The 25,940-nt window shown below is 52.9% G+C and overlaps 9 protein-coding genes across 9 annotated transcripts; 4 read left to right on the top strand and 5 right to left on the bottom strand.

The window, feature by feature from the left end:
* Positions 1-232: 232 nt before the first annotated feature.
* Positions 233-1,724, bottom strand: CGGC5_v001228 (uncharacterized protein; the record flags this gene model as incomplete). The annotated part of the gene is made up of 5 exons (XM_032030122.2): positions 233-264; positions 329-422; positions 492-520; positions 644-877; positions 941-1,724. 5 exons carry the CDS (start codon positions 1,722-1,724, stop codon positions 233-235), a joined length of 1,173 nt encoding a protein of 390 aa, XP_031890407.2.
* Positions 1,725-5,697: 3,973 nt separating this feature from the next.
* On the top strand, positions 5,698-6,404 carry CGGC5_v001229 (uncharacterized protein; the record flags this gene model as incomplete). Its single annotated transcript, XM_032030123.1, has 3 exons — positions 5,698-6,056; positions 6,121-6,217; positions 6,267-6,404. 3 exons carry the CDS (start codon positions 5,698-5,700, stop codon positions 6,402-6,404), a joined length of 594 nt encoding a protein of 197 aa, XP_031890625.1.
* A 3,565-nt stretch (positions 6,405-9,969) lies between these two features.
* On the bottom strand, positions 9,970-10,910 carry CGGC5_v001230 (uncharacterized protein; the record flags this gene model as incomplete). The annotated part of the gene is made up of 4 exons (XM_066150794.1): positions 9,970-10,031; positions 10,091-10,609; positions 10,714-10,821; positions 10,895-10,910. 4 exons carry the CDS (start codon positions 10,908-10,910, stop codon positions 9,970-9,972), a joined length of 705 nt encoding a protein of 234 aa, XP_066009642.1.
* Positions 10,911-11,798: 888 nt separating this feature from the next.
* vma5 (V-type proton ATPase subunit C) lies at positions 11,799-13,592 on the top strand (the record flags this gene model as incomplete). Its single annotated transcript, XM_032030127.1, has 7 exons — positions 11,799-11,820; positions 11,883-11,924; positions 12,127-12,435; positions 12,508-12,602; positions 12,667-12,758; positions 12,830-13,322; positions 13,386-13,592. 7 exons carry the CDS (start codon positions 11,799-11,801, stop codon positions 13,590-13,592), a joined length of 1,260 nt encoding a protein of 419 aa, XP_031890450.1.
* A 197-nt stretch (positions 13,593-13,789) lies between these two features.
* MET14 (Adenylyl-sulfate kinase) lies at positions 13,790-14,679 on the bottom strand (the record flags this gene model as incomplete). The annotated part of the gene is made up of 3 exons (XM_032030128.1): positions 13,790-14,161; positions 14,240-14,492; positions 14,672-14,679. 3 exons carry the CDS (start codon positions 14,677-14,679, stop codon positions 13,790-13,792), a joined length of 633 nt encoding a protein of 210 aa, XP_031890497.1.
* A 1,030-nt stretch (positions 14,680-15,709) lies between these two features.
* On the bottom strand, positions 15,710-16,721 carry CGGC5_v001233 (UPF0644 protein; the record flags this gene model as incomplete). The annotated part of the gene is made up of 3 exons (XM_032030129.1): positions 15,710-15,739; positions 15,801-16,519; positions 16,580-16,721. The coding sequence occupies 3 exons, from the start codon at positions 16,719-16,721 to the stop codon at positions 15,710-15,712; spliced, it is 891 nt and encodes a 296-aa protein (XP_031890496.1).
* An 870-nt stretch (positions 16,722-17,591) lies between these two features.
* On the top strand, positions 17,592-18,240 carry CGGC5_v001234 (uncharacterized protein; the record flags this gene model as incomplete). The annotated part of the gene is made up of 4 exons (XM_032030130.1): positions 17,592-17,594; positions 17,673-17,796; positions 17,863-17,891; positions 17,953-18,240. The coding sequence occupies 4 exons, from the start codon at positions 17,592-17,594 to the stop codon at positions 18,238-18,240; spliced, it is 444 nt and encodes a 147-aa protein (XP_031890449.1).
* Positions 18,241-18,363: 123 nt separating this feature from the next.
* On the bottom strand, positions 18,364-21,600 carry NOC1 (Ribosome biogenesis protein NOC1; the record flags this gene model as incomplete). The annotated part of the gene is made up of 4 exons (XM_032030131.1): positions 18,364-19,161; positions 19,218-19,728; positions 19,796-20,898; positions 20,956-21,600. The coding sequence occupies 4 exons, from the start codon at positions 21,598-21,600 to the stop codon at positions 18,364-18,366; spliced, it is 3,057 nt and encodes a 1,018-aa protein (XP_031890452.1).
* Positions 21,601-22,336: 736 nt separating this feature from the next.
* On the top strand, positions 22,337-25,689 carry proS (Proline--tRNA ligase; the record flags this gene model as incomplete). Its single annotated transcript, XM_032030132.2, has 14 exons — positions 22,337-22,429; positions 22,496-22,589; positions 22,644-22,684; positions 22,747-22,837; positions 22,889-22,971; positions 23,022-23,151; positions 23,217-24,544; positions 24,587-24,602; positions 24,658-24,825; positions 24,996-25,007; positions 25,066-25,227; positions 25,299-25,408; positions 25,474-25,591; positions 25,652-25,689. The coding sequence occupies 14 exons, from the start codon at positions 22,337-22,339 to the stop codon at positions 25,687-25,689; spliced, it is 2,484 nt and encodes an 827-aa protein (XP_031890453.2).
* Positions 25,690-25,940: the final 251 nt, after the last annotated feature.

Consider the following 25,940-nt stretch of genomic DNA (forward strand, 5'->3'; position numbering starts at 1 on the left):
TTTCTCGCCAGCTTCCCTGTACCAAAGATTGGGTCAAGGGGTGCACGAACAATCTTCTATTTGCCATGTTCTTGAGGAAAGCTTCATCGACGGAGAAGGGGATGGTGCGTTCGCGTCGGAAAGGGAAACGCTAGATTGGATCAAAAGGTATAGAGATGCCAAAGTGCTCCATTACCTGCGGCAAGAGAGAAAAGAACGGTGGGACGAAGGTCGTGTTGGAGGCTGGAGGTAATCATATTTCCAGCCCGGTGGGAGATTTACTGCCTGTCGAATATCTTCATTTAGAGTGGCAAAGGAATTTGGCAAGCTGCTACTGGGTCATACTCACGGAAGCATGCGTTGGGAGGGCTTTCAAGTAAGCCGACTACTCTCGAGTAGACGAATATCCAAAAGGACAGCAATGATCCACTCAGCGCGGGACGCTACATAACACCGAACGAGTGAGTGGGAACGGTCGGAAGCTCCTACTTGGTCAATGATACTGTCCGAACCTTGACATACTTGCCCAGTACATCTGCGACTATATAGGAAACATACACGCCAGGAACACACCCCATGTCATGCGTGATCCAGTGATGTCCCAGACGAGTAGGCATGTAATGAATAGTAACATATGCCTAAAGCTACTCGAGGCTGAATGGACTTCGTCCCATGTCGGGGCTGCGGGGGCTCATAGGAAGTGCAAAGAGATCTTCTTCTTGGTCGTACTCGTTCCCCTCCACGTAGGCTTCGTTGTTAACCAGTACAGCATCCAGCGAGGCGGCAGCATCGCCACGAACCTTGGAATGGCCCTGCCGTGCAAAGGTCGGAAATGAGGAAACTGCTAGGTCATTCGAAGCGGGCGAGAAGGATATGGGTTGAAGGCAGTTGTTTTCCCCTAGCAAGCTCAGGTTAGGTTTGGTTCAACGGCGCAACTACAAGGTGCCGGCGGGAATCTTACCAGCTCGGCCAACCACCAGGTCCGCCGCCGATGTTGCCAGCTTTAGTCCCTTGAGCTTCTGACCGAGCTTCCCTCCAATAGGTGACTTTGGCGACATAGAACTAGACGGAGCCCGGGGTGCAGGTGCAACCGCCGGGGTACTGCCACTGACACCCATGTTGACTTTGAGGTTCACACCAAATTGTTCAACGATCCACTGGCGCTCTTGGTAGGCTATCTCTAGCCCAATGCCTTCTGAATTTGTCTTCATTTCAGAAACAATTTCGTCCTCCAGCTCGGCAAGTCTCTTCTTGGCCCAGATAGTATGCAATATGCCTCTTGCCCCAATCACTGAGTTTCCAGCACCTAGGCCTGGAGGGAAGAGAGCCGGCAGTGACTTGGTGGTGAAAGCAGTTCCATCTGGGTGCGCGATGGTAATGACCGAGGGGACGGCTGCCCCTGGCGGCAGCAGGAAATAAATACGCTTCTTCTTCCCCGTCTCCTCGTCTTCGACCGGCACATGACTTGTTTTGCCTTCCCACGAAACTTGCCAGGTCCCCGAAGCAGACAGCAATGACTGCGGGCCTGAGGAGGCATTCCATTCCACCATGAGTATCTTTGTGCCATCATTGCCCCTGCCCGCCTGAAACTCGAAACGAGCTAGAGCAGGCAGGTCTGAAGTGTCAGGATCAGATGGAGGTTCATGCAAGGGGCGGTCAGATCTGTACCGTTCGGCAGGGAGATCGGGGGTCGGCGCCGACGAGGACGGCGATGCGGACGGCTGGGTCACACTCGGCCCGTCCATTGCGTTTTGGCTTTTTCTTTCCACCTGGGGAAGAGCCGAGATCTGACCCTGACACGGCGCGGTGCGGGGCGCGGCGAACGCGGAATACTTGAAGACCGGGACACTGACGCGAATAACAAAGGCTACTCATGCACGGAAGACTAGCCTGTCGTCTTCAAAACCTCTGGCAAAGGCGACAACTTGACCGAAGTCCCGATGTGCGAGGTTGGACTACAGGCGGATAGCGGCCGGCAATAGTGGCCTACTGGAAAGGGGACACCAAGCGTGGTTGGGAAAGAGATGGGTTGAATGCAAAAGGGGGGCAGGGGGATGAGGCCGCTGGCGAAAATGCAGTTCAACACCTTCAGTGTTGGTTAGACGGCTGGAAACTTGGGATGCAGGAAGAGATACCGAACCAGAGACCGGCGAATAGAGAGTGATGCAACGCGGGCTCCACCTCATTGAGGGATGTTGGATCACGGCTGAGGCGGGACCACGGATTTCGCGTAGGAACCCGAAGTGTGGCTGATTGGTTCATTGGGGACCAACGTAGGCTGATCATGCCGGGGCAGGTACAGATAATGTGGCAAGTATTCCCAAACGCGTTGCCCGTGTTGGCATTACATATGACCTTGGCATGACCTTGGCATGGATGATCCAGAACCAGTTACCAAGTCTCAACTCCCCATTAGCAGGCAGAGCAAAGACGGGAGCATGCTTGGGCATTCACGGTCGCAGCCGTGGCGTGCGACGGAAAGAGTAGGGTGCCAACGCCTTGGCGTGAGGACAATGTCCTGGAAGTAGGTAGTAGCAGTGGGGTGCTTTTTCAACGACTTGAGAGTCAGAGAGAGAGCTATTAGGCTTCAAGGGTATCAACAGACATCCTGCCCGCAATTGCAGGTTACTGCGCGGAGAGAACGCGGAGTACCCAATGTGGAGTTGAACTGGAGAATCACATCCGGGTTTACTGCCGCCTTAGTGTTGTCACTTTGTATGGAGCGTGATGTAAGGTACCTAGACTGGAGAGGTGGAAAGCCCGACGAACGGAGGACAAGCAAAACGAGGGCTGCAGAGGAACGGGGATTTCTCCTGCTACACGGGACAGCTCTGCGTTTAATCCACGTATGGGCCGATTCTGACATGGTGTCTATCAAAGGTGTTTCTGTGCCCGTAAGAAGGTGACATCTGGTGGAAAGTTGGTGGTGAACGATAGGAATTTGTACATCATGCCTGCACAGCTGGCCTCCTTGCTTCATCAAGCACACACAGGCTCAGATGTTCCGTTCATAAGCAGTAACAACTCGACCACAAGGAAAGGGTCTAATTACGGTATCCGTATCCGCGCCGACTCCGTATCTTAGGTAAGTACGTACGGACAGGTATGTATCCGATAGCCGGAAATCTACAGAGACCAATGTGTCTCGCCCGCAGCGCAGTGCCACGAGGTGTACTCACCTAACGCAAGCCCGGAAAACACGCTGGGTGGATGTGAAGACGCCTTAGAAGGGAGGTGGCAGAGAAAGGCCGCGGTAGGCCCGAGGGGCGCTCGCAGGCTAAGGCACCCATACGAGTAGAGAGGACAGTGGGCACGATTCAAGGTAACCTTACAGCTCGCGCCATTCTGACTCCCCTTCCCCAGTGTCCAGAATCCACCGTCCCCAGCCCCGACGTCCGCAACCCCGCTAGCTCCACGCTGCTTGTCCTATCCGAGACGGCGCTAAGCTGATCGAGTCGGTTTCATCGCTTCAACTTCGGCGACTTCGGTCGAATCTGCCGCGTCCATGGCCACAGATACCTGCCTTTCTATCCACTCGCTGGCTGGCCATACCGATATGTACCTTACCTACGTGCCTACCCCATGATAGGTAGCTGGCCATGTGTTGGTCAGATTTTCCCTACCTGAAGTATGTACAACAGTCGCATCATCAAGCCATCGGGTGCTAGTGTTAGCAATCTACGACATGCAATTAAACATCATCACTGTCATTGTGGCCGTAGATCACAGAGCGGAACTTGGATACACCTCAAAGTGCGATTTCTCGTTGTGTGTCTCGCCGTTGCTTCTCGCCATCTTCCAGCGCCCATCCCGAGGCGTAGCTCCGCAATCCAGCCGCCCCCACACGAATGGTTAGGCCCACCTAATCACCGAGCCCAGATCGGCGGCGCCGGCCACGCCCGGTCAGTCTGTAGGTCAAGTGTATTGATGCTCCGGGAGGCAAAAGTGAAGATGCTCTACGGAAGCCGACCCACCAGTCGGGGACACAGTTCCCATGTTGCGCCGGGTTCTACTCTGGGTCAGATCAAGCATGCAAGGCTCTTTGCACCGTGATGGTCCCGAGTGATCGCGCCGAAACGGCAAAACCCAGTGGCACAAGTTGGAACTTTCAGTCGCACACGATAGATTCTCGGTTAGGGTGTCAAGAACCACACGTACAGATTCGTCCAACCACTCGCAACCAAGCAAAGCAATGAATGAGGCTCAAGCCATGTAAGGATTTCTTCCTCTCCTTAGTTGGAAGTCTGACTTGAAGAAAGCGACGGTGCTTGGACTTATACTGGTACGGCAACAAACGCTATCATCGTCTACCTTACCTCAAGGTCAAGTGGTCGCATTGGGACGACCGACTTCCTACTACAAGCAAGAGCGTCTTGCAAATGCACATAAGCGGCTGCCACTGGCAAGAAAGAGAAATTCTTTCTCGAATTTTAAACTGCGCATGTAAGGCGACGCAATTGTGGGGTGGCAGCGCTCCGTCCGGTCACTTTTACGGTGTTTTACTCGGCCGCTTTTTCTCCTTTCCCGCTTTTCACCGTGCCAGCCTGAATTGTGCACGTTACATCCAGCCTTTTCCCCGACTACCGGCCCATCAGCTTGACTGTGCAAGAAACAGGCTAAGTACGAGCAACTTTCCGCACTGGATACGTACAGTGCTTCGAAACTGTGTCTAGGTCGGGCCCCTTAACAAGTAAGTGCCCTCTCTCACTTGGGCCTCTCCACTAATTCGCCGCACATACCGCCGGGCCACCCAGAATGAGCGAACGGCCGATCCCTCTCTCGCGACTCGTTGTAGGCGCTCGTTGACGGTCTCATTCGGTCCAGTGCCACTGCCACTCGCAAGGCAAGGTACCTCAATACACTACCTTAGGCGCCTACGCACCTGGAAAAGGCGCTATGCAAAGCGCTGCTGTGCTGGACACAGCGCCCCTGTGCCCGAGGAACCTTACATCACTCCCAGCACACTACAGTACTTTGTGCTGCCGACCACTATTCGGGACAGAGGCTGAGATACCAACCTAAAAGTACCTATTGAGAGAAGGGGACGGGAGGGAGAGCATAACTGATGGGACTGGGACTACAGCACCTAGACTCAGATAAGGTACCTTCGCCAAGTGCACATACTCACACCCACTCCCACATACACCCTGCACACCTCTTCCCTCTCTGTTCCTCCAGGCCGGCTGCATTGCTCTCTCTCCCGCTCCCGCCCACTCGCTCATCCTTTTTTTCCCTGACACCTTCGCCAACCCCAGCCAACATCGCATCTCACCTTGCGGCCAAACGTCACCCGAAAATCGGTCAACGATCCTCTTCGACATTGCCGCCGCTTCCGACTTCAACTTCGACTCTCTGCGCGCTCCCTTTTTGATCGATATCCCACGATTTCGCGCTTGGTGCGCGCCAGACTTGTCGAAAAAAGGCCGACAGCTTACCGTGCCTCACCAAACTATCGACCCAACCTTTCCGCTGTCAACGTTTAACCAATCCGCTTCCGCGAAACTCGTTCCCTACGTCCCTCGATTCTATTGCCAAAACAACTACCAAATGCTCAGCCATGCTTGAGACGCGAATGTCTGGCTTTGTCGACAGTTTTGTTCCCTCGCTTGGCCCTCTCCGCACCGACTAGAGACGATCAGTCGGGCACCCTTATGCTGGGTTCTCTAGGCTTCAACCCTTCCATCCTACTGCATCATCGTCCAGTACGGTAGCAGGAAAATGGATCCGCCTCATCTCACCGAGTTCGCTTCCCAGCGTTATTTCACGAAACTCGATCAACTCAGGGCAGCTCAGGAAGCTCATTTACCGTCTCAGTCTCGCGATCCTCACCTCCCGTCGCCACAGTCTAACTCTTCTCATCATACGACTTCGCAGCCGCCGTCCACCTTTATCCTTCCACTCCGTAGCTCCAAAGCAACCGAGGCCGATGTCGAACTCGTTCGGCCCGCAGATCAGAAGCGTCACGAGAAGAGTCGCCTTTTCGGTCTAAGATCCAAGAGTTCCATATTTCATTCCAAGTCCTCGGCAACACACGCCGAACTGCCAGAGCAAGCCGGAGGTGGTTCGAGGCCAAAGACGTTTGTCACACCTTACTAAATCCTGAATTCATATCTCGTTTTCACTGTTCCTGACAATATACAGGCTCCCGTTCGATCAACTATTCCTTGATTTGCCCACCGAGCTTCAGATCCAAATCATATCGTCATTACCATTGACGGACGTCCTCAACCTACGCCGGGTATCGAAGGCATGGCATACACTTATAACTTTTAACGAGGCGCCTATAGTTCGTTATCACCTGGATCACCACATTCCAGCATACGCTCTGCGACTCTATCCTTCGAGAGATCCATCCGCTGCCAACTTCCACCATCTATGCGGTTTATGGCACCGTCTCCATGTGGCTGCGAAGTTGTCCTTCCTAATGTGTGAATGGATCACCAAGGAAATATTCCTGCGAACAACAGATGCCCAACGTCAAGAGTTTGCCACCCAACGTGAACGAATGCGTCGACGACTGATTCCGCTTTTGTTCACCGTCTTTCATTTCTTTGAGACGTACAGAAAACTACATTTGCAACATATTGTTGATCATGGGGGCCACGGTTTGCTGCATGAGCCCTATACTTTGAACCCCATCGAGGTCAAGATTATGAATATGTATGACGACCAGACGTTGCTACGTGTTCATCAAGTCTTCCCCCTCATAATTTCATCATTCTGTCGACGATTACGTCCCCCGTCGTATGCCGGACGCGTTGAACGATCGTTAAGGGGTTATTTGAAAGAGAAGCCAGCCGACGAAATCCACGTTGCGATCCTTTGCGTGGGCGGTCTACGACAGGTTGAGAGGCTTTGGGAGATTAAGGGATACAACAGCAGAAGAGGGGCGGTTGACGAATGGTATAATGCAGTAGCTAAAGATGCCGTCGAGTCACCGGTCCCGAAGCAAAGACGAGGTATCATGGGACTCGGGCGCAAGAAATCATCACTATCAGTCAGAGATTCCACCAAAGGTTCACCGCAGGCAGGGTTTCCAGCACGACGCACTTCTCGAACATCTCTAGACGACACTGTGGAGCTCTGCGATACCAACCTGATATTCAATACCAGTCTCGCGGCAGGCATGCCCATGGGGCCTCTGGGACGGGATCAGGTGCGCCGCATACTCGAGGACCTACCAAGCCTTCAGCAAATCTGGATGACGACGGCGGAGGCTCTCATAATGGAACGCGGTATTGTTGAGCGTACGCAGGACATCAAGCGAAATGCTCAGGTTATGCTGGAACTGATCCGAGACGATGGTACGGAAGAGGAGGATGAATGGTGGTATGGACGAAGCACACCTGAATCTGTGCGTCCTCCACTTGAAGCTATAGAGGAAGACTCTATTGATGGCGTTTGAGAATGACTGGGCATCTTCAGCATATACTGGCGTTTAGGTCGGCGAGGGTAGCGGCCATGGGAAGTTGACGCGCGAAAAAGCTCAGCCTGGCCGTTCAGGGTGTTTTTATTTGTCTGTCTTTCCCCCCGTAACCTATCTGGTTAATCTTCTTTGTCGTGATTCAGCATGGAGAGGCAGAAACAGTTGGTAGAGACGAAGGTGTCAAACCGTCTTGAATTCCCTTGGCTAATTTTAAAAACCGATACTCCTGGTATCTATCCATCTACCTACAAACAAAATCATGATATCCGTTTGGTCAGGGCAAAACACTGCCTTATAGTACCCCAACTTCAAATAAGTGGTTCCAGAAAAAAAAAAACATCAGTCGTGAACTTCGTGACACGTTTAATCATACGTCTGTACAGATACACCGTGAGGCTGCTTTGATTTTCAACTGATTACTAAGTTGGAAAGACTAGTCTTCATCAGCGCCGTCAAAAACTAAGGATAGGATATTACAGAAGCTTGCAACTACGCCCTACTGACGGCGCAAAGTATGGTACATTCGTTCTCTGAGTGTGGATTCCGTCACAGAGCCATCAAAAGATGCCGAATGGCTGATCTCAGAAGCTGTTTGGTATGGTGCACCAAGTGACGATGATGGCCGCTGTATAGAGTTGCTGGTCATACCGTAAGGCTGTTGTCCCATGGACAGGCTAGCCTGGCTCGTAGAGTCAAGGCCTGTCATTTCCAAGAATGCTGGGTCCGAGTAGTCGTGGAATGACGGCATGCCCGTGGGAGCTGCGTGTTGGACTTGGCGATTCTGAAAAGCTGGCGATTGATTTTGTCCTGAACGACGTGCGGGTTTCCTGTAGTGGCCGTCAGGATATGTCACCATGGCCATCTGTGTGCCGAAGGGTGACTGCTGGGTCATGAGCCCCTGATACACCCCATCGTTGGCAGGTTCACCAAAGGCGTTCGTATCGCGTCCTACTGACGAAGAAATTGGTCCACTAGTCGGCTTCACACGATGGTGTTGATTCATGTGGGAACGGTCAAGGACACGGGCTTTCTGTCTCGGCTCCTGCGACTGCTGTTTTTCGTGCTGCTGAAGTTGCCGTTGCTGGGCTTGTAGTTGTTGATGAAGCATCCGCTGCTGGCTATGTGATTGCCGCTGTTGACGCTGCGGTACTTGATGTTCAAACTGCCCCTGAACAGAGTGACTGTTGCTATACATGCTCGGTGGCGAGTCGCCCGCCAGGGATATGGGATAGGCGCCGGCGGCCATTGACTCGTTGGCGTGGGCTTGATGAACGATGCTGCTAGGGGCACGACTTGGACCGAAGCCACCACGTAACTCAGGCCCATCTTGATGCGAGCTGGTGCTTTGCGAGTGTGTCGAGTGGCTGATAGACATGCTCATTTGGCTTATAGTCTGTGAGGGTATAATCTCGGCATGGTCCTCCGCGTTAGCATTGCGAATGTTAATCTGTTCTGTAGATGGTCTCTGCTGCGAAGTATGCGAGCTAGTTGCAACTGTTGTTGAGACAGTCTGGCTGTGATCCGAGGACGACCCAAAGCGATTCCTTGAAGCAGGTTGTCGTGGTATCTCCTTCATTGGCTTCCGCCTCTTAGCTGACTGTTGCATTCCATTGCCAGGTTGACCCAGAGGTACGGCATTGGTGGTCATTTCAGACGCAGGCACCTCCCGAGTTACGGGATCTGATGCTGTGTCAATCGTTATTTGGGTAGCAACCTCGGGGTCAATAGAAGCTGGTCCGGTAGCTTGCGCGACATTGGGATCGGTTGGGGGGGCTTTGCGTTTCCGCTTCGCCCCTCTCAACTCACCGCTGATAATGGAAACGGCTTCAGAAACCTCAGCAGGACATTGCCGAGAAACCTCAGAGGGTGTCATTCGCACCGCATTGGAAGGTCTCATTGGCTCAGCAGATCCACACCCTGTAGGTGCTGATATAGATGGATGGTGAGAGCTTGGCCCGGCGGTCCCATGGTCGACCATATTGCGTTCCTGCCCGTGATGTTGGCTATTTTCTACCAACTGTCGATGACCATTGCCAGTCTGGACTGCTGTTCTTGGTTCCTTCGGTCGATTTTTAGATCCTTTGGGGCGGCCAGGACCTGGCTTCCGCTTCTTGATGCTGGATACTTCAGATCCCGTGCTTGCTGGCATGATATCATGGTCTGTGACAGGAGCTTTCTGCTGCTCAGAATTCGTGACGGAAACACCATCCTTTGGCCGGTTTTTCGATCCTTTAGGCCTCCCTCGCCGTCTTGGAGGTGGTGTGCAAGAGGCATCGGGCACAGCACTGATGGGTTCCTCCTCAACGGAGACACTCGGCCCCGCTACGGAACTACTCTCATGAGATACTTTTGCGGTGTCATCGGCAGTGGCATCACGCCTTGTTCCTGTCGCATTACCTCCGTCACTTAGGGGTGCTGCGTCTTCGATATCGACCCAACTGTCATCTGCAGGCCCCTCCTGGACAGACCCGTTGCCTAGAAGACGACCTTCTGATGTTTGTAATGAACGGGCACCAAACAAGATACGTTTTCTGAGGCTCTTCTCCTTTTTCCCTTTTGCATTCTTACTTCCTCTCGGTCGTCCCCTTGGACGTTTCACTATTGACTGTTGCGAATTGGACAACGACTTGGGACCAAGAGCTGGAAAGATCTCAGCTAGCCAGCCGATGAAGAGTGAACCCGGACCATTGGACTCAGCACTGTCCGGAAAAGATTCATCGGTGTATGCTGCACCGGGAACGCCACCGAAGAACGCCAGCGCTTTACACAGTTGATCGACCACCAGAACCGGATGAAGACCACGCAAAAGCGTTAGCAACCGAGCTTGTTCGGCCTTGGTCTCGGCGGCTGTGAGGGGCGAGGTTCGATGACGAGGAGCTGGAGGGTATGTCGAAGTATCTCGATCTCCTGGGCGATAAGCGAATTTGCTCCGCCTGATGGGAACGTATCTGTCTGTCTGGGCTAGTTTCGCCGCAAGCTGGGTGCCTTCACTCGTCCTTTTCGCCGCCGCATCCCGCTCTTGAATTTCATTCGTAGTGGTAAGATCAATGTGCATGACACCAAAGTTTCCCTTCCTGGCATCGGTCTTGCCCTTCAGCTTGCTTGGAACTGGATTCCGAACGCGACCATCTCTGTACAGGCCGGGAATATCATCCTGCACTGGAGGCCCCGTGTGTTGTAAAATCCCAAAACTATGAGATTCGCCTGTTGCCTGAGAGTCAGCCGCCCGCCTAGCTATACAGAGTTGACAACAAGCAGGGCTGCCGCAGAAGAGCAGTAGCATGGAGAAACAAGTCTGGTCAACGAACCTCTGTGGCTTGCAGAAGCTGAAACGGGTGATTGCGAAGTACGTTGGTCAGAAGTGCTTTTCTCTTCGTTCGAAATAGCGGCGGCCGGTTTCAGCGTCTGAAGTGATGCTGCAAAAGGTCATGGTCAGCAGGGGGGCTAGTGACGAGCAAGTGACGAGCAGTTGACGGGGGAAATGCGAACCTGCGATAGTAGCCATTGCTGTAAGCGTATGCCACGTTGTAGACTGGTTCTCATTCCCAAACGCAAATAGGCCGAGGTCGGGGCCGGTGCCAGTGCCGTAGTTGTGAGTGCGGCGCGATTACTTGTTGTAGTGTTAATACTATTTGGTTACACAGGGACGTACGATGGGCCGTCGATTCGTGGCGTGGAGATGGGTCTCGAGCAGGCTATGGGAATCGCGACCCATTCGACGCTCGCAATAGCCCGTAATTTCTTACGGTGATTCTCCGAGTCAACTGCTTCGAATTTGGGCCGCAGAACACGAGTGCAACATCATCATGGGTCGGCCAGTCGTGGCAAAGTGGGATGGTGAGCGCTATGGGCTGTACTGCGTAGACACCGCCGCCGGCAGCATCACAGCGTGAAGGCTTGGCTCTCAGCAACGCAGCGAATGGCGTAACGGGAAGTGGTACTGGCAGACCAGCTTGCGAGTGGTTCAGCGAGGGCGCGACGTCGATGACCGAGCAAGAGGGAACAAGACCAAAACTTCATTCGGAATGACCGTCGAGGAACGAGAAACAGAAGTGATGCAAAGAGTGGCCCTAAGGGTGCGGAGGCGGTAGACGCGGAGTACGGCCAGGACTCTGATGGCTGATCGCGAGTGACACAGAGCCCAGCTGCCACCCGTAGGCACCTCACCTGAGGGGGGAGGTGCATTAATCCGCTAGCTGCCCAGAGCTCAGCGCCCCAAAAGGACAGAGCCCGCTCCTGGACGCGGCTGTGCGATGCTCCTAGCAGAGGGAGGTGGCATTCACTGGACCTAAACCTTAGGTTGACAGACGTTGGCTGTCCTTTCTCTTCCCGGCACCTCAAGACATCCTTTTTCTCATCAAACCTCCAAGGCCACCAAACGAACACCTGTGGCATGTTTGAGGGTGCCTACGAAGGTAGATTTGAGCCCGTTCCTCCACACTGACCAACATCTCGGGGGCTGCAACATTCATATCAGCGTCGCAATCGCTTCCGCCAACCACCCCTGTCGTCGTGTCAGGTACTTTCCCCTAATATCCAAAGCGACTCGGTGTTCAGGCCCGTCAGCTTCCTTACCTAAGCCTTCCCTCCAAGACCTCTTGTTACCTCAAGCTAGCTCTCTCACGTTGGATCGCTCCGACTCGTTGCCGCCATCGTCATCGTTCCAGCTCCCTAGCCAGTACTTTTACCGCGCTCACCTGCTGATACGCATGGACTGCTAGCCATCATCATCAACATGTCTACCAAATACGTCCTTGTCTCTCTACCCCTTGGCATCTTCGACTCGAGTGACAAGGAAGATGCCATCGCTTCCTTGAGCGCAACGATCTCGCCCGAGAATGGCAGCGTCCGGCCTTTCAACATCCCAGACTTCAAGATCGGCACATTGGATGCCTTGGTCCAACAGGCCGACGACCTAGCCAAGCTGGAATCTACTTGCGAGGCCGTCGTCGCCAAGGTTGCTGATTCACTGAAGTCGATTCTCGATGGCGATGAGGACAAAATTGCGCAGCAGAAGATGGTCAACGACAGTATGCATTTCACCCGCGTCCATTCTCGTCCTTGACATCGTCATAAACCGCTGACAATGTTGTTTTTCCAAGAGCCTACCGATCAGTACGTAGGCTCGTTTTCGTGGAACAAAGTTCGATACCGTGCCGACAAGAGCTTGAGCGAGCTTGTCGATACGCTGCAAAAGGTATGCTACGATTGAGAGCTTCCGAAAGGTGTACTGCCAGGCATGACTGACAAGAGAACACTAGGAACTTATCACTACCGACAACGATGTCAAAAGCAAGTTTAATCAGTATAACTCGGTCAAGACGAACTTCACCACACTACAGCGCAAGCAAACGTATGTTCACTACCTGAGTACTACCCGAGGATCAAAGTGTTGCAGATTGTTGATGGTAAAATTGACGCTAGTGGAAACCTCGCGACAAAGTCGCTCACGCCGATTGTCGACCCTGCAATCCTTATTCAAGACTCGGAATACCTCGAGACACACCTGATAGTTGTGCCCAACAATGCCAAGAAGGACTTCTTGAGAAGCTACGAAACGCTTGCACCCATGGTTGTTCCACGGTCAGCTGCACAAGTAGCTCAGGATGACGAGTTCACATTGTACTCTGCCACGTCCTTCAAGAAACATAGCGCCGAGTTCCTACAAAAATGCCGCGAACAGAAGTGGACACCCCGCCAGTACAAATACGTCGAAGGTGGCAAGGAGGAGGAACAGCGCGAGCTTGATCGAGTAGCCCGCGAAGAGAAGAAGACGTGGGGAGAAGCCTTGAGAATCGGACGTACGGGCTGGAGTGAAAGCGTCATGATATGGCTTCATGTTCTAGCACTTCGCGTCTTTGTCGAGGCAGTTCTGCGGTACGGGCTTCCTCTCGACTATGTCAGCGTCTTAGTAAAGGTAAGTGATCGCGCAGTGATTCTCGCAATCAACCCGCGTCCACGGTGCTAACCTACTATTCAGACGAACTCAAAGCTGGCTAAGAAGGTCAAGACTTCCCTCGATTCCAACTATTCTTACCTGGGAGGCAATGCTTTTGGGCGAGATAAGCGTGGAAAAATCACTAAAGACGATGCAACCCTGTCGTCTGAGATGGCAGCAGCTGGATTGGGCGGAGGCGAGGGTCACGAGTACACAGCGTATGTGTACTACGAATTCGACTTTCCTTAGGCTTAGCAAGTGAAAACGGAGTAATGCACCAACGAGGGCTCTAATATCCATACGTCTATGTATCCACAAAACACCCGACGCACGTGGGGAAAGCGGCAAAGACCGAATAAGAGCTCTGACTGCCACGAGTTGACGGTTTCTGTAGTCACGCAACTAGATGAGAAACCGCAACGCCGTCACAGGCAAGAACGTGGACTTTAAGCTGCTTTGGTGGATGAAATGAGGCCCTCCTTGATCAACCACTCGGCAATCTGCGCGACGCACTCCTCCACGCTCGACTTGTCGGTCCTGATGCGGATTTCGGGGTTTTCAGGCTCTTCATACGGCGCAGAGATGCCAGTGAAGTCCTTGATCTCGCCTGCTCTGGCCTTCTTGTAAAGCCCCTTAGGATCACGTTGCTCTGCCACCTCGATTGGGACGTCGACGAAGATTTCGATGAAAGGGATAGCGTCGTCGTCGCTTTGGCTCGCTTGGGTGTGCAGCTCGCGGGCAACCTGACGGTCTGCTCGGTACGGAGAAATGAAGGAAGTGATGGCGATTGTCGAGGAGTCAGCGAACAGCTTAGCAACCTATTGGAGAGCATCAGGTAAGCAAAAAACATGGCATTGAATTGGTGGCGTGCGTAGAAAGAGGGGAGAGCAATGTACCTCTGCGATACGACGAATATTCTCGTTCCGGTCCTTCTCAGAAAATCCCAGATCTTTGTTGAGGCCAAAACGAACGTTGTCGCCATCCAAACGGTAGGCAGCAAGGCCCAGGTGCAGGAGATGTTGCTCCAAAGCGGTCGCCACGGTCGACTTGCCCGAGGCAGAGAGGCCAGTCAGCCAAATGGTGAAGCCACGCTGGCGACGCAGCTGGTTACGCTCATGGCGGGAAAGCGACGGGTGCCATGTAATGTTCCTACAAGATCAACACGTTTCGATCAGTCAAGGCGCTGCGCACTGGATAGATGTGAAGCGGATGGAGGAAGTCACGAAGCCAAGGCCAGGGCGACACAGTGGAAGAGCCCGGCCAGGTAGTTAGAGGATGCGCGCAAACTCCAAGGAGCGATAATAATCAAGTGTGGAGTTTGTACTCACGTAGCCATTGTGGAAGTCAGTACGACGAATCAATAGACAGTGGTCCAGTAGAGGTCGGGGGGGTGGAAGAGAGTGGAAGGATGACCAAAGAGTTTACAGTTACAAGATGCGCGCAGAATGTTTCAGCCCTGACCAAGGGACGGCAGGTCAGGAGTTTTATACCGAAGTCATGGAAGCTACTCTGTAAGTGACGGCTCACTAAGGTACAATATTAGTGTAGGTGCCGTCCAAGTCATCCAAGGTAAGGAATGTCTTCTGCTCTGGTCCCCTCGCCCCCGCTTGCACAACAAAACGCGGCCCATCTGACGTGGAGCACGCAGGCACCGGCTCACACAGTTTTCAAGGCTTTTCAGGGCAATGAGCATTTGTTGTGGGAATTTAGCTGGAGTTTGTAACCAGCTCTGGAGGGGTTGAGGGGCAGTGCACCTGGTCTCGGGTGAAGCTTTGGTGTGTAACGGACTATTAATTGGGCCAGCGTGACGGGGGGGAGGGGGGAACCAAAGAGGGAAAAAGAGAATTCATTGTGTAGAAAGTCGGAAGCGATGGCGTCAGATCGGCTAAAGGTGGATCATACCTTGGCAGGCCATCTAAGTACGTATTTCTGCAACGCAGCACACTCCGGTTGTGGTCTACAGGCAACTCCGAGCCCCGGCACCGCAATCGACCGACTGCCGACCCGGACCGGATGCTGTTCGACCCTCCCGCCAGGTATGAAGGGATAGGCCCTCTCCTCCTTCTTGCGCAATGTTAGTGGGGACTTTTCTTCACGAATATGCCACTTTTCGTATTTGCCTGGCCGGTACCTCTAACTGTCATTCACCATTCATCTGGAATGGTGGGCTGCGCAATCAGTGAAGCCCACCCCTCGCGAATTTTTCTAGGCGCATGATAGACTGGTACTCAACACGCCTTTCTGAGCCAGGCTGCCAGGGCTTCTTGCGTGCGGACCTTGTCGCCCAAACGGTCCAGTCGTGAGGCAATTCAGAGGATTTTTTAAAGGGAAAAAAAAAGGAGAAAAAAGAACACCATGGTTCATACTCAAGATGTTGCGTTGAGCTTGGCCATGACCTGCGAAGAATGTTAGCGTGGGAAAGGCCGATGTCGTTCAACGGGGCGGCACACAACATACCGACGCAAATCTAGGTGAAACAAAGAGTGCTGTTGCTTGTGCCAAGACAACGGGCTCTTGTCCTTCATCAACCAACGTTTCCAGTTGACCCTCGACCCAAGCCTTCCGCCCTTCAACTCTCACTGTCTGCGCCCTTAGCACCACGTATGTCCCGGCGTGAACCGGCCTTCTGTAGTTGATTTCGAGCTTTGCGGTGACGCCCACATTATGTGGAAGTGCCCCAAAACAGCAGCGTGCTAGACCTTCGTCAAGCATGGTCGCCAGAAGACCTCCGTGCACGATACCAGGGTGGCCGCACATATCTGTTCCAAGATGAGATATAGAGACAAGTGCTTTTCCACCGTTCCTGGTCCAGCATATCGGAGGCACCGTGATGCGCCCGGGGCCAAGGAGTGTACCGCCAGTAAGATTATGACGTCTTAACCCATCGGGCAGCCTCATATGTGGCCGAGATTCAACCATGTCCGCGTCCCTGCGCATCGTTGCCGCAAGAGGGTGGTTATTGATATAATCATCCACTGCCTTGGCCTCTGCGTCTTCTGGAACGTAAAGACGCAAGCTGTCTTCGTCGGACCGGTGTTTTGTCGCATCCAACAGACTGGGCGCAAGTGGGCTAGCTGCGGCTATAAAGCCGAGACTTGCAAACAACAGTCCATATGCGCCGAATGCGATTGCCCTGCGAAGGCGGGAGGGAGGTGATGCCGGTGGCGCGATGGGAGCTGCGAGAAACAGGGTAAGCTTGAATCATCCAGGCATTGAGACCTCGCGCAAACACTCACGTGCGCCGACACCAGGGTGGTATCGTCGAAGAAGTATACGACAAGCTGCCGGGGAGAACAGCGCGTTCGGGATGCTTCTTCCTGCACGGCTTGCAGGCAGCGCTATCATCCACCTCAGCGGAGCGAACGGCGTCGCTGTCATATATGCGACCAATCTGTCCGTCAAGGGCGTGCGTTGTCGGCAGGAGGGATATGGTAGGAGGGCAAAAGTGTCTTATCCGAAAGGCAATTGTTGTTGCAGGGTCAAATTAAGGCAGCGCAGGGAAACTGGTGTAAGACAACCGAGGCACCTTGCCTCGCGGAAGCTTTCTATGCAATAGCTGATGTGGAAGAAAAAGGTAAGATAAGACTAGGTGCCTTGCTTGATGAAACCAATCATACGTGGTCAAGCCCCATATTTTCCACCTCAATATCCAGACTGACTGTCGCACGGGTAGCAATTCCCACTTCGTACTGCCTGGAACGTCTCGTTCGCGAAACGTTGCCAAGTATAGGTGTGAACAGTGATAGTCGTGCTTCCCAATGCGGGCGTCCAATCATGTTGATGATCAGTTTTCACTGCCACTGGCTTGATTACGTCAACTGCTGGTGGTGTTCCCTTGTCCTGTGTATCCCGCCTCCGCCATGCCTGGGTTCAAGAACTGAGCAAGTAGTCACCCATGCCAATGACATCAACCCCTCCCCCATATGTCCTACCAGCGTCTGAAACTATACAAGTTGCGGTCGGGGCACGGAAATAATGGGACCCTCTGCATACAAACACCCATCCGGTCTGCGCTCCCGCTTCGTCCGTCCCATCACATCGCTGCTCAGTGGATGACGGACAGGTGCAGATTCCCCTGGGAGATCAGATGGCATATAAATTGGCTGCTGAGACGACATTAAACATCACAAACTTTACCTCCATTGCTACCCCTCCTGATCGATCCATCAAAGCAGGAACATTGCAACTTTTGACTTATCCGCCACTTTTTGTGCAATCATCTCGAGGAGATTCATCACATCCCCTAACATGGTACGTTCTGATGTAATACTCGATGGAGTGCTGTTCTCGTTCATCTTCCCTGACCCGTAATACTGCCGTCGCATCAAGGCTACGGCTGAAACAGTAGACTTGGGCCCCGTCCATGAGCCTAAAGAGGAGTCAATCAAAGTCTTCAAGGACATCGAGCACGAGCTCAAGAAGGAGCTCCTGCATACCCGCCGCGAATATCAGAGTAAGAACCCTGCCTTCGTCGGAAGGAATCTACAAGTTCACCAACTGATGCCCAACCCCGTACCAGAGCACGAACGCGAGTATTTCCAGGCTGTTGTAAGTACCCTTGGTGGTAGATGAATCTTAAGTCCATCCTGGCTCACACGCTCGAATATAGGAGGAGCTGGACGACGACCAACTGGCTGGTTTCAGCTCAAAGGACCTCGTCGCTGTCAGAGTCGCTGTCTCAGCCTACGGCGTTCACCTCTTCGGCAAGATTCGTATCCCAGCCATGTCCGACTCAGGACCTGCATACATCCACTTCAGAGCCTTTGATGTGCCTGGAGGCGACGAGCCGGCTAAGCTACACAGCATCCACACAGAGGAAAAGGAGCATTCTGACGGTGACAAGACCTATCGCGCCATCTTCACCAAGAATGACCCACTGGAATGGTTTGACACATAATGGGGCAAAATAGCACAGAGCAATGGCCCGGACACAAGGCATGGGAAGCCTCGCTAGAATACCGAATCCTAATTCACCGTTGATCCCTTCCTCTAATGGCGTTGGCAAGTCCACTCTCCCAGCCTAATCATCATCTTGAGCCAAAAGATCGGCGTAGTCCTCTGCCGAAGCAAACATGGGCAAGTCCTTGAGTTTCCTCCTCGACGATCGGCCACCCTTCTTCGGCTTCTCATCCTCCGCTGGCTCCTCAGTCGGAGGTGCAGGAGACCCAACAATTCCCTCGTCATCACTGTTATCCATCTCCTCAGCCCCGTCGTCCTCCAAACCAAGTGTGTCGTCTTCAACATCTCCGTCCGAGTCGTTAATGTCGGAGCCATCGGAAAACACAACTCCGCCGTCAGAGGAACCGTCGCTGTCGTCAAAACCGTCCATGTCAAGGTCGGATTCATCGCTGTCGATGGGTCCATCAGGATGCGTAGCTGTAAGGGCCTTCCAAATCTCGTCCTCTTGCTCGCCCTCGTCCTCCTGATCACCAGACGCGACGGCTGAAACCGTAGCCGCCTTCTTCCCCGTCTCGGTTTTCTTGCCAGCCTGCTTGAAGTACTCGTGGAAGAAAATGTCCTCCACGGCAACATTTTCAGCTTTTCTGTTCCAAAAGCTCGGCGAGTTGATCGATGCTCCAGCAGCTGCACCGGCCCTCTTGGCAAGCCAAATGCTACCTAGGTCTGGGTTGCGGACTGGCTGCATAATGGATGCGCCCCTGCTCGTCTCAGCGACCTTGGGGTTGCGATAGACGAACTTGTCGAGAAATCTGATCAGACTATGACTCTCCAGATCCGGTTTAGCCATTTGCTTCTCATCAGAAAACAAACTGGCGGCCAGCATTGACACGGACGGATGAAAGTGGGTTAAAGAGGGGACCTAGATATAACAGCATAAGCGACTTGTAATTAAGATGACGAGACGATAGTGCTCACAATTTCCCATAGACAGCTGTTTTGAGCATTGCTGTGTTCCGGATTCCTCTTTCGGCCATCGTATGTTGATCCCCGAGAAGCGAGCTCGTTCTTGCTTTGCTCCGTGAATTCAGCAACTGTTCCTTCGGCATCGTTATCTTCGGGCTCCTCAAGAAGAGCCCTAAGTTCAGGAAATTGGACCCGTAGCTGAAACACGACATATAGGAGTCCGCAAGCGAACGCAGCTTGGTGCAAGTTCAAAATTTGGAGCATTCTCTTTGCGAAAGCCTTGATACGGCGCGTATCGACGTCAGCCTTCAACGACCTTAATAGCAAATTTAGATAGAGGGCCTGCTTCGAAGATATCGCCAGACGGGGGTCCAGCAAAGATTCGTACAAGGTCCTGTAGAACCTGTCCGAGGCTAAATGCCTCGTGACTGAAAGCTGCTGGATGAGAATGAGTGCCTGGATGCCGGTGTTGAAATTCGTGGAATGTGCAATACGGAAGAGCGTGTCCACTTGCGTTTCCAGACTAGAGCAGGACGAGTAAGTTCCTTGTCGAGTCAGGGAAGGAGATGAAGCAATTGAGGAGCACATACATGGGATTCTGGGCTGCCACGAAGGGAACTGCGCGGTTAATACCTGTCAAAACCGCAGTGACCAGCTTATCGGCTGTCTGACGCTCTGCTGCTGCGGCTCCTTCTGTACCGGCTGGGGCAGACCTCTCCTTCTCCTCATCCCCGAGCGCTCTGCCCAAAACAGAACTGTTCAGAAGGGTCACGAAAATATCGAAGTAGATGCGGAGAAGGGCCTCTGCTGTACCAACCTCGCGACTGCTGAGGATGGTCTGGTTGAGAGTGTTCACCGCGTGATACTTGGCTCTGAAGGTCTGGCCAGGGCGCAGCAAAACCTCCTGCTCGACAGCGTTGATAATGATCTGTCTCATGCCAGGGTGAGTGTTCTGGAGCTGAAGCAACAGGTATGAGACTCTTGAGGCAATCTTCCGGTCTTTGTCGCCGAGCTTGTTGACCAGCAGCCTCAATAGGTTTGTTTCTTGCTCAGGCTTATCCTTGAGCAGTCCATACACAAAGTCGAGGGAACGGGTTCGGGAGTACTCGATTTCGTCGTTGCACCACACCTCTAGCAGCTGAATGACTTTGAAGTAAGAGGACTTGAGCCAGTCCTCGTAAGCGTATTGGATAAGGTGTGGCTCGGTAAGACGTCCAGGTAAAGGCTGTCCTGAGCTCCACGAGCTGACTGCAGACTTCTGTAATGTGCCCAACAACCCAGGTTGCGACTGGAAAGTTCGCAGTCTTCTGTTTGGAGGTAAGATGAGACCGGGACCTAGGAGATCGACCAAAGCACCCAAGGCTCCAATTGCCTGAGCGCGACTTCGTTTGGAGGCAAGGCCAAGAAGGGACTCAAACGCTTTAACGTTGTGCAAGGGAGATTCTTGTATTGCCAGCGTGAGCGCTGATACCTTGTCAGACAAGGTACCAGACGACATGATTGTAGAAAGGAACTTGTGGGAGGAGGACGCCAAGACACTCTTGCCGTAGACGGATGCATCAGCTTCTAGAAGAGCAAGAGCATGGTTCTTGAGCGCATTGATGGCACCGAGGTACCCATCCAGCTCTGTTGTTATGGGCTCTGGAAGCTTGCCTAACGCAGCGCCGTGCCAGTCCGCACGAGGCTCGAATTTCTGCGAGCAGACGGGTCAGTACAATCACGGTACGGCGATGACAAGGATTTTGCTCACGAACTGCTTCTTGGACACATTGTTTGCCTCCTTGCGATGCTCTTCGAAGGTCTCTTCCTGATGATTATCTGCTTCGGAGCCAGTCGTCTCTGCCTCAGAGTCCTCGCCACCATTTTCAGATCCACTGACGAATTCGACGTTGTCGTCGCTGCCACCGCCTTCGTCAGATCCGCCGATGGTCTCTTGTTCATGATATTGCTGGAGTCCCAGCTGAGCAGCAAAGGCAGCCAACTCGCCCTGAAGCTTGCTGTCGACAGCAATGCTATAATCCTCGGCCCCGTTGGTATCTTCTTGGTCTGAATCCACATCGCCAATCAACTGAAGGTCCTCCTCGTCGCCGCCCAAAGCTCGAATCTCCTCTAGCAGGGCTTCGCGAGATAGGGAATCGCTCTTGCTGGTCTTCGAATTGGTGGACACTGCCCTTCGAGGTTCCTGGCTTCCCGGAGAAAGTTTCTTTCGTTGTCGAGGACTCGCGGAGGGCCAATCTGAGGCGTGTTTGCGCTTCTTGTTAGTGGTGTTGCTGCCATCTTTTGTCTTCGTTCCCAAATTCTTATCGATCTTGGCTGTAAGCGCTGTAAGCGACTGCTCGTTCAATCGCGTCTGCTGTGAAATGCTGCTAGCGGAATGACGTTTAGGCTTCGCCATGGCTGAAGATCGTCTTGTAGGTTGACGAAAATAGAGCTCTGGCGCAACTCTCGATTCTCCCGAGTGTGAACAGAATGAGGAAGTTTTGCGCCGGGAAAATCCAGCCTCTGCAGCAGCTCTGGAGGGCAAAAAAAAAATTCCACTAGCTAGGTACGGAAGTGGGGTTGCTTGTGAATTCTATCTCCACACTAACCGCACTAAGGTAGTCAGTCTGTGCATGGGAAAGACGTGTTCACGCCCCTGCAGGACGGCTGGTAGAGGGCACATGCGGCTCGTGGTCGTTTTTCCCAATCTCTGAAAAGATTATTAGATGGGCTAGGACCATTTCTCGACTGCGACCTTTGGCTCATGACCCGACGCTTCACTACATCTTTTGCTCAATGGCCACCTACTTGGGCTAATTCGTATATTCTTTACGTCTATGACACTGGTGCATGCCCTCAAGTTTCTGTTCGGTCGAGTTGCTACCCAAGTTCATCTAGGGGTCGCTTGCAAACCCGCTTTGCGCGACTTGAACGCCATTTCGCCTGCCGCACTCGCTGTCATCCGATCGCCTGCTCTGGTAATGCCATTTGCTTTAGCTAGGCAACTGCAGCGCCAAAACTAGAGACTCGTTGGTCCATTCGCCACCAACTGATACAAGCTACCCCTCAATGCCCACAGACATAACTCTGCATAAGCTGGGTTGGTAGTCGTGGGACGCCAGCTGCTAGAAAGCTCACGTTCTGGCGGAACGATGTTCGCCTTTGCCCGAAGACTGACGCCTCCGTCAAAAACCCGCACGCTATGTTACAGCAGACTTCACCTACAATCTTGGCCAGGGTCTCGGGTAAGAATCGCACGCAAGATGCAGGATTACTCATATTCAGGAAGGGCAGATACTAACATTCTCAAGCCATGTTTTCGACACTATCATAGCGAGCCTGCTCGGCATCGACTTTCCGCAATATGGACCCCTACTGGAGGCATTACTGCTGGGAAAGATGAAGGTAAACAATGTCTTGCTGCTTCCATCTGCAGGCGACTGACTAAGCCGGGAAAAGGTGCTCACGACAAGCTCGTTCGTGCAGGGTTTCTCAGGCAGGTAGGTTCGGCCAACACCATTCGAATGCCTTCATCTGAGTGCTTCCTAACATGCTTTGACAGTCTCACTTGGGAGTTTTCCACCTCCTGCCCCTCGGCAGGCGTGTCCAAATGAAACTTGAGGGTCTGATCGATCATTACATGCAAAATTTGGGTAAAGCCTCCAGAGTCTCGAAAGTGGCATAGTGTTGATCTTAGTACTCAGGGGCCTCCAGAGTGTCTCTATCAACCATAACATCCAAGGAGCTCTGGCACAGAAGTGGTCGCCTAGCCCAGCTAGAATCAGAGGTCCGTTTCCGCAGGGCTTGCTGGTGACGACATAACTGAAAACCCTACAGCTTTTCGCATTCGAGGATCGCAAAGGGGCCCAGTATATGCTGTCACCCACACATGAGGAAGAAATCACTTCCCTAGTAGCGAAGACTGTCAGGTCTTACAAGGAGTTGCCCCTTCGCCTATATCAGATCAGTGAGTTGGTCTGCCTGCAGGCCTGATGTGCCGCGAAACTGCAGAGACTAACAGAGTATCCAAAGCTCGCAAGTTTCGTGATGAGTTGCGGCCACGGCATGGCCTTCTTAGATCCCGCGAGTTTACCATGAAGGACCTGTATACTTTTGACGTCTCATCTGAAGCGGCGTTGGAGACGTATCACAAAGTCCAAGCTGCTTATAAGGGTGTCTTTGAAGCCTTGAAGCTGCCAGTGATGGTGGCCAAGGCCAGCTCTGGCGATATGGGAGGCGATCTCAGCCACGAATACCATCTTCCGACCCTTGTTGGGGAGGACACAGTCATTATTTGTGGTTCTTGCGATTACGCTGCTAATACCGAGGTGGCAGAAACTCGCAAGGACGTTACGAAGCTGAATGGTCACCCCACGGTCGAAAACACCAAAGTGTCCGCTGTGAGAGTATGGCGAGGGATCAGCAAGGACCGCTCGACCCTGGTCAATGTATGGTACCCGGCACAAATTTCAGGGGAGACGAAAATGGAGGAAACAAAAGACGTTGACGTAAGCATACCTGCCGTGAAATCCATTATTCCCGGCCTGGACGCAAGCGTCGATGACGCCCTGCGTCTCTGGCCCCGTGCTGTCGAATGTCAGCATACAACTGGGCAAGCCGCCGCAAAGTCGCCGAGGCTAGTAAACCTGATCGACTTCAGACTGGCGGCACAGGCTGAGGAGTTGCTACTTCAAGAGGCAAAGTTGTGGCCTTTACCACGATGGGAGACGGCAAAGTCAAAGTTGGATGCTATCACGATCATGGAGGACCGGAGCGGTCAGGGCCTGAATCTCCTGACGGTTCGTGCAGGGGACAGGTGTCCAAGCTGCGAGAGCGGTATTCTGAGAGTACAGAAGGCCCTGGAAGTCGGGCACACGTTCCATCTAGGGACGAGATACTCGCAGCCTCTCGGGGCGACGGTTTCCGTGCCGATGGGCACAGCGGCCACAAACGGCACAAGTCAACCCTTGGCTACCGAAAAGACGGTTCCGATGCAGATGGGGTGTCACGGGATTGGAGTGTCTCGTCTTATCGGTGCAATGGTTGAGCATTTGGCAGACGAAAGGGGGCTACAGTGGCCGAGGGTTGTCGCTCCCTACGAGGTCGTTGTGATATCATCAACAGACTTAGCCGAGGAGGCTGGAAATATCTACGATGAACTAACGATGCCCAGAACCGGAATGTTGGGACCAGAGGCAGTATTGGATGACCGCGCCTTATCATTGTCATGGAAGCTCAAGGATGCAGATTTGGTGGGATACCCCGTCGTGGTGGTCCTCGGTAAAGCGTGGAAGCAGAATGAGGGCTGCGAAGTGCAGTGTAGGAGACTGGGCGTCAGAGAAACGGTGCCGCTGTCAGGGGTCCGTCGACGGGTAACAGAGTTGTTGGAGAAGCTGTAACAGCAACGACGCATGTCGAGTGAGTCTGGCGAGCACGTCCCACAAATAGGGTGTTGTAACAGTCGGCTATACAGTAATCAAGTCATCTCCTACACAGTGGATGCAGTCTGGCCGTCTTTTTAACGCTATATCTGGCCAAAATGGAAAAGGGTTTCCAGAGGCCTGGCTGGCGGCGGTGCTTTCGCTCATCGCCAAATATCACGTGACCTGGCGGTCGGCCTTACTAACCAGCACAACACCGAGTACGTATCTCAGACTTTGAGCCCTCGCCAGGCGGATTGAGTCGAAATCAACCGTCACTTCCACTCCACTCATTCCCTGTTCCTGTCTGCCGCAACGCTGGCAAGGCTGACTTTGATTCTATCCCCAATATCACGGCAATAGTCAAGCTTATCCGACATGGCCGCCCAAGGTTCTGAGACGAGTGAGTCATAGGTGTATGTATGCCACGTCAAAGGTCTTTCACTGATTTAATACGGAAGTCAACCTCGAGACACTGGACGTGCAGCAACTAAGCCAGGTCAAAAAACAGTTGGAGGAGGAGTTGGAGCACTTGACCTCATCGTTTGCCCAGCTGCACAGCGCTCAGGCTAAGTTCAGAGAGTGCCTACGTTGTGTTAAAGCTCGTCCTGGTTCCGAAGAGGGTTAGCGATTTCTCTCTCTCTCACCCAGTTCCCTCAGTTTCAGAGGCCATGAATGCTGATAACATCCCCAGCTGAGAGGTCGGTACTTGTTCCCCTCACAAACTCGCTTTACGTGCGCGGTGAGCTGTCCGACCCCAAGCACGTAATTGTCGACGTTGGCACAGGGTTCTATGTGGAGAAGGTTGGTGCATTTCCTGACACGCTGCGAAGGCGCAGCCAAGCCTGCTAACACTGCGAAAACTGAAGGATACCGAGTCGGCCGAACGCTTCTACGATGCCAAGGTCCAACAGCTACAGAGCAACATACAGGATCTGGAAATCATTGTCCAGCGTAAAACATCAAATGTCCGAAGCGTTGAGGATGGTAAGTATTCTCTAACTCGTCAGGGAGGACATGCACTAGGTACTCACACCAGCCAAATAGTTCTGAGACAAAAGGTAGTTCAGAGTCAGGCAGCGTAGGAGGGAGGGCGAAAGAGAAGAACGGGATTGATCAAATAAGTGATCAAAACGAGAAAATGATGGCAACAGCTCAGCTTGTCAGTTAAGATCAGGTTTCGATATCTCACAAAGACGCATAGAGCAACAGTCAGTGTGGCAGATGTAGGCTTGCTACACAGTTAAGTACTATCAATAGTGACGTTGACAGCGGCTATTTCCGGTAATTGATGATATTGCAGATTGTCACTACTTCCTCGGTTGACAGTGACGGG

This window comes from Colletotrichum fructicola (genome assembly GCF_000319635.2).
Source record: "Colletotrichum fructicola Nara gc5 chromosome Unknown KSG_Nara_v1_contig01, whole genome shotgun sequence".
NCBI lineage: Eukaryota > Fungi > Ascomycota > Sordariomycetes > Glomerellales > Glomerellaceae > Colletotrichum > Colletotrichum fructicola.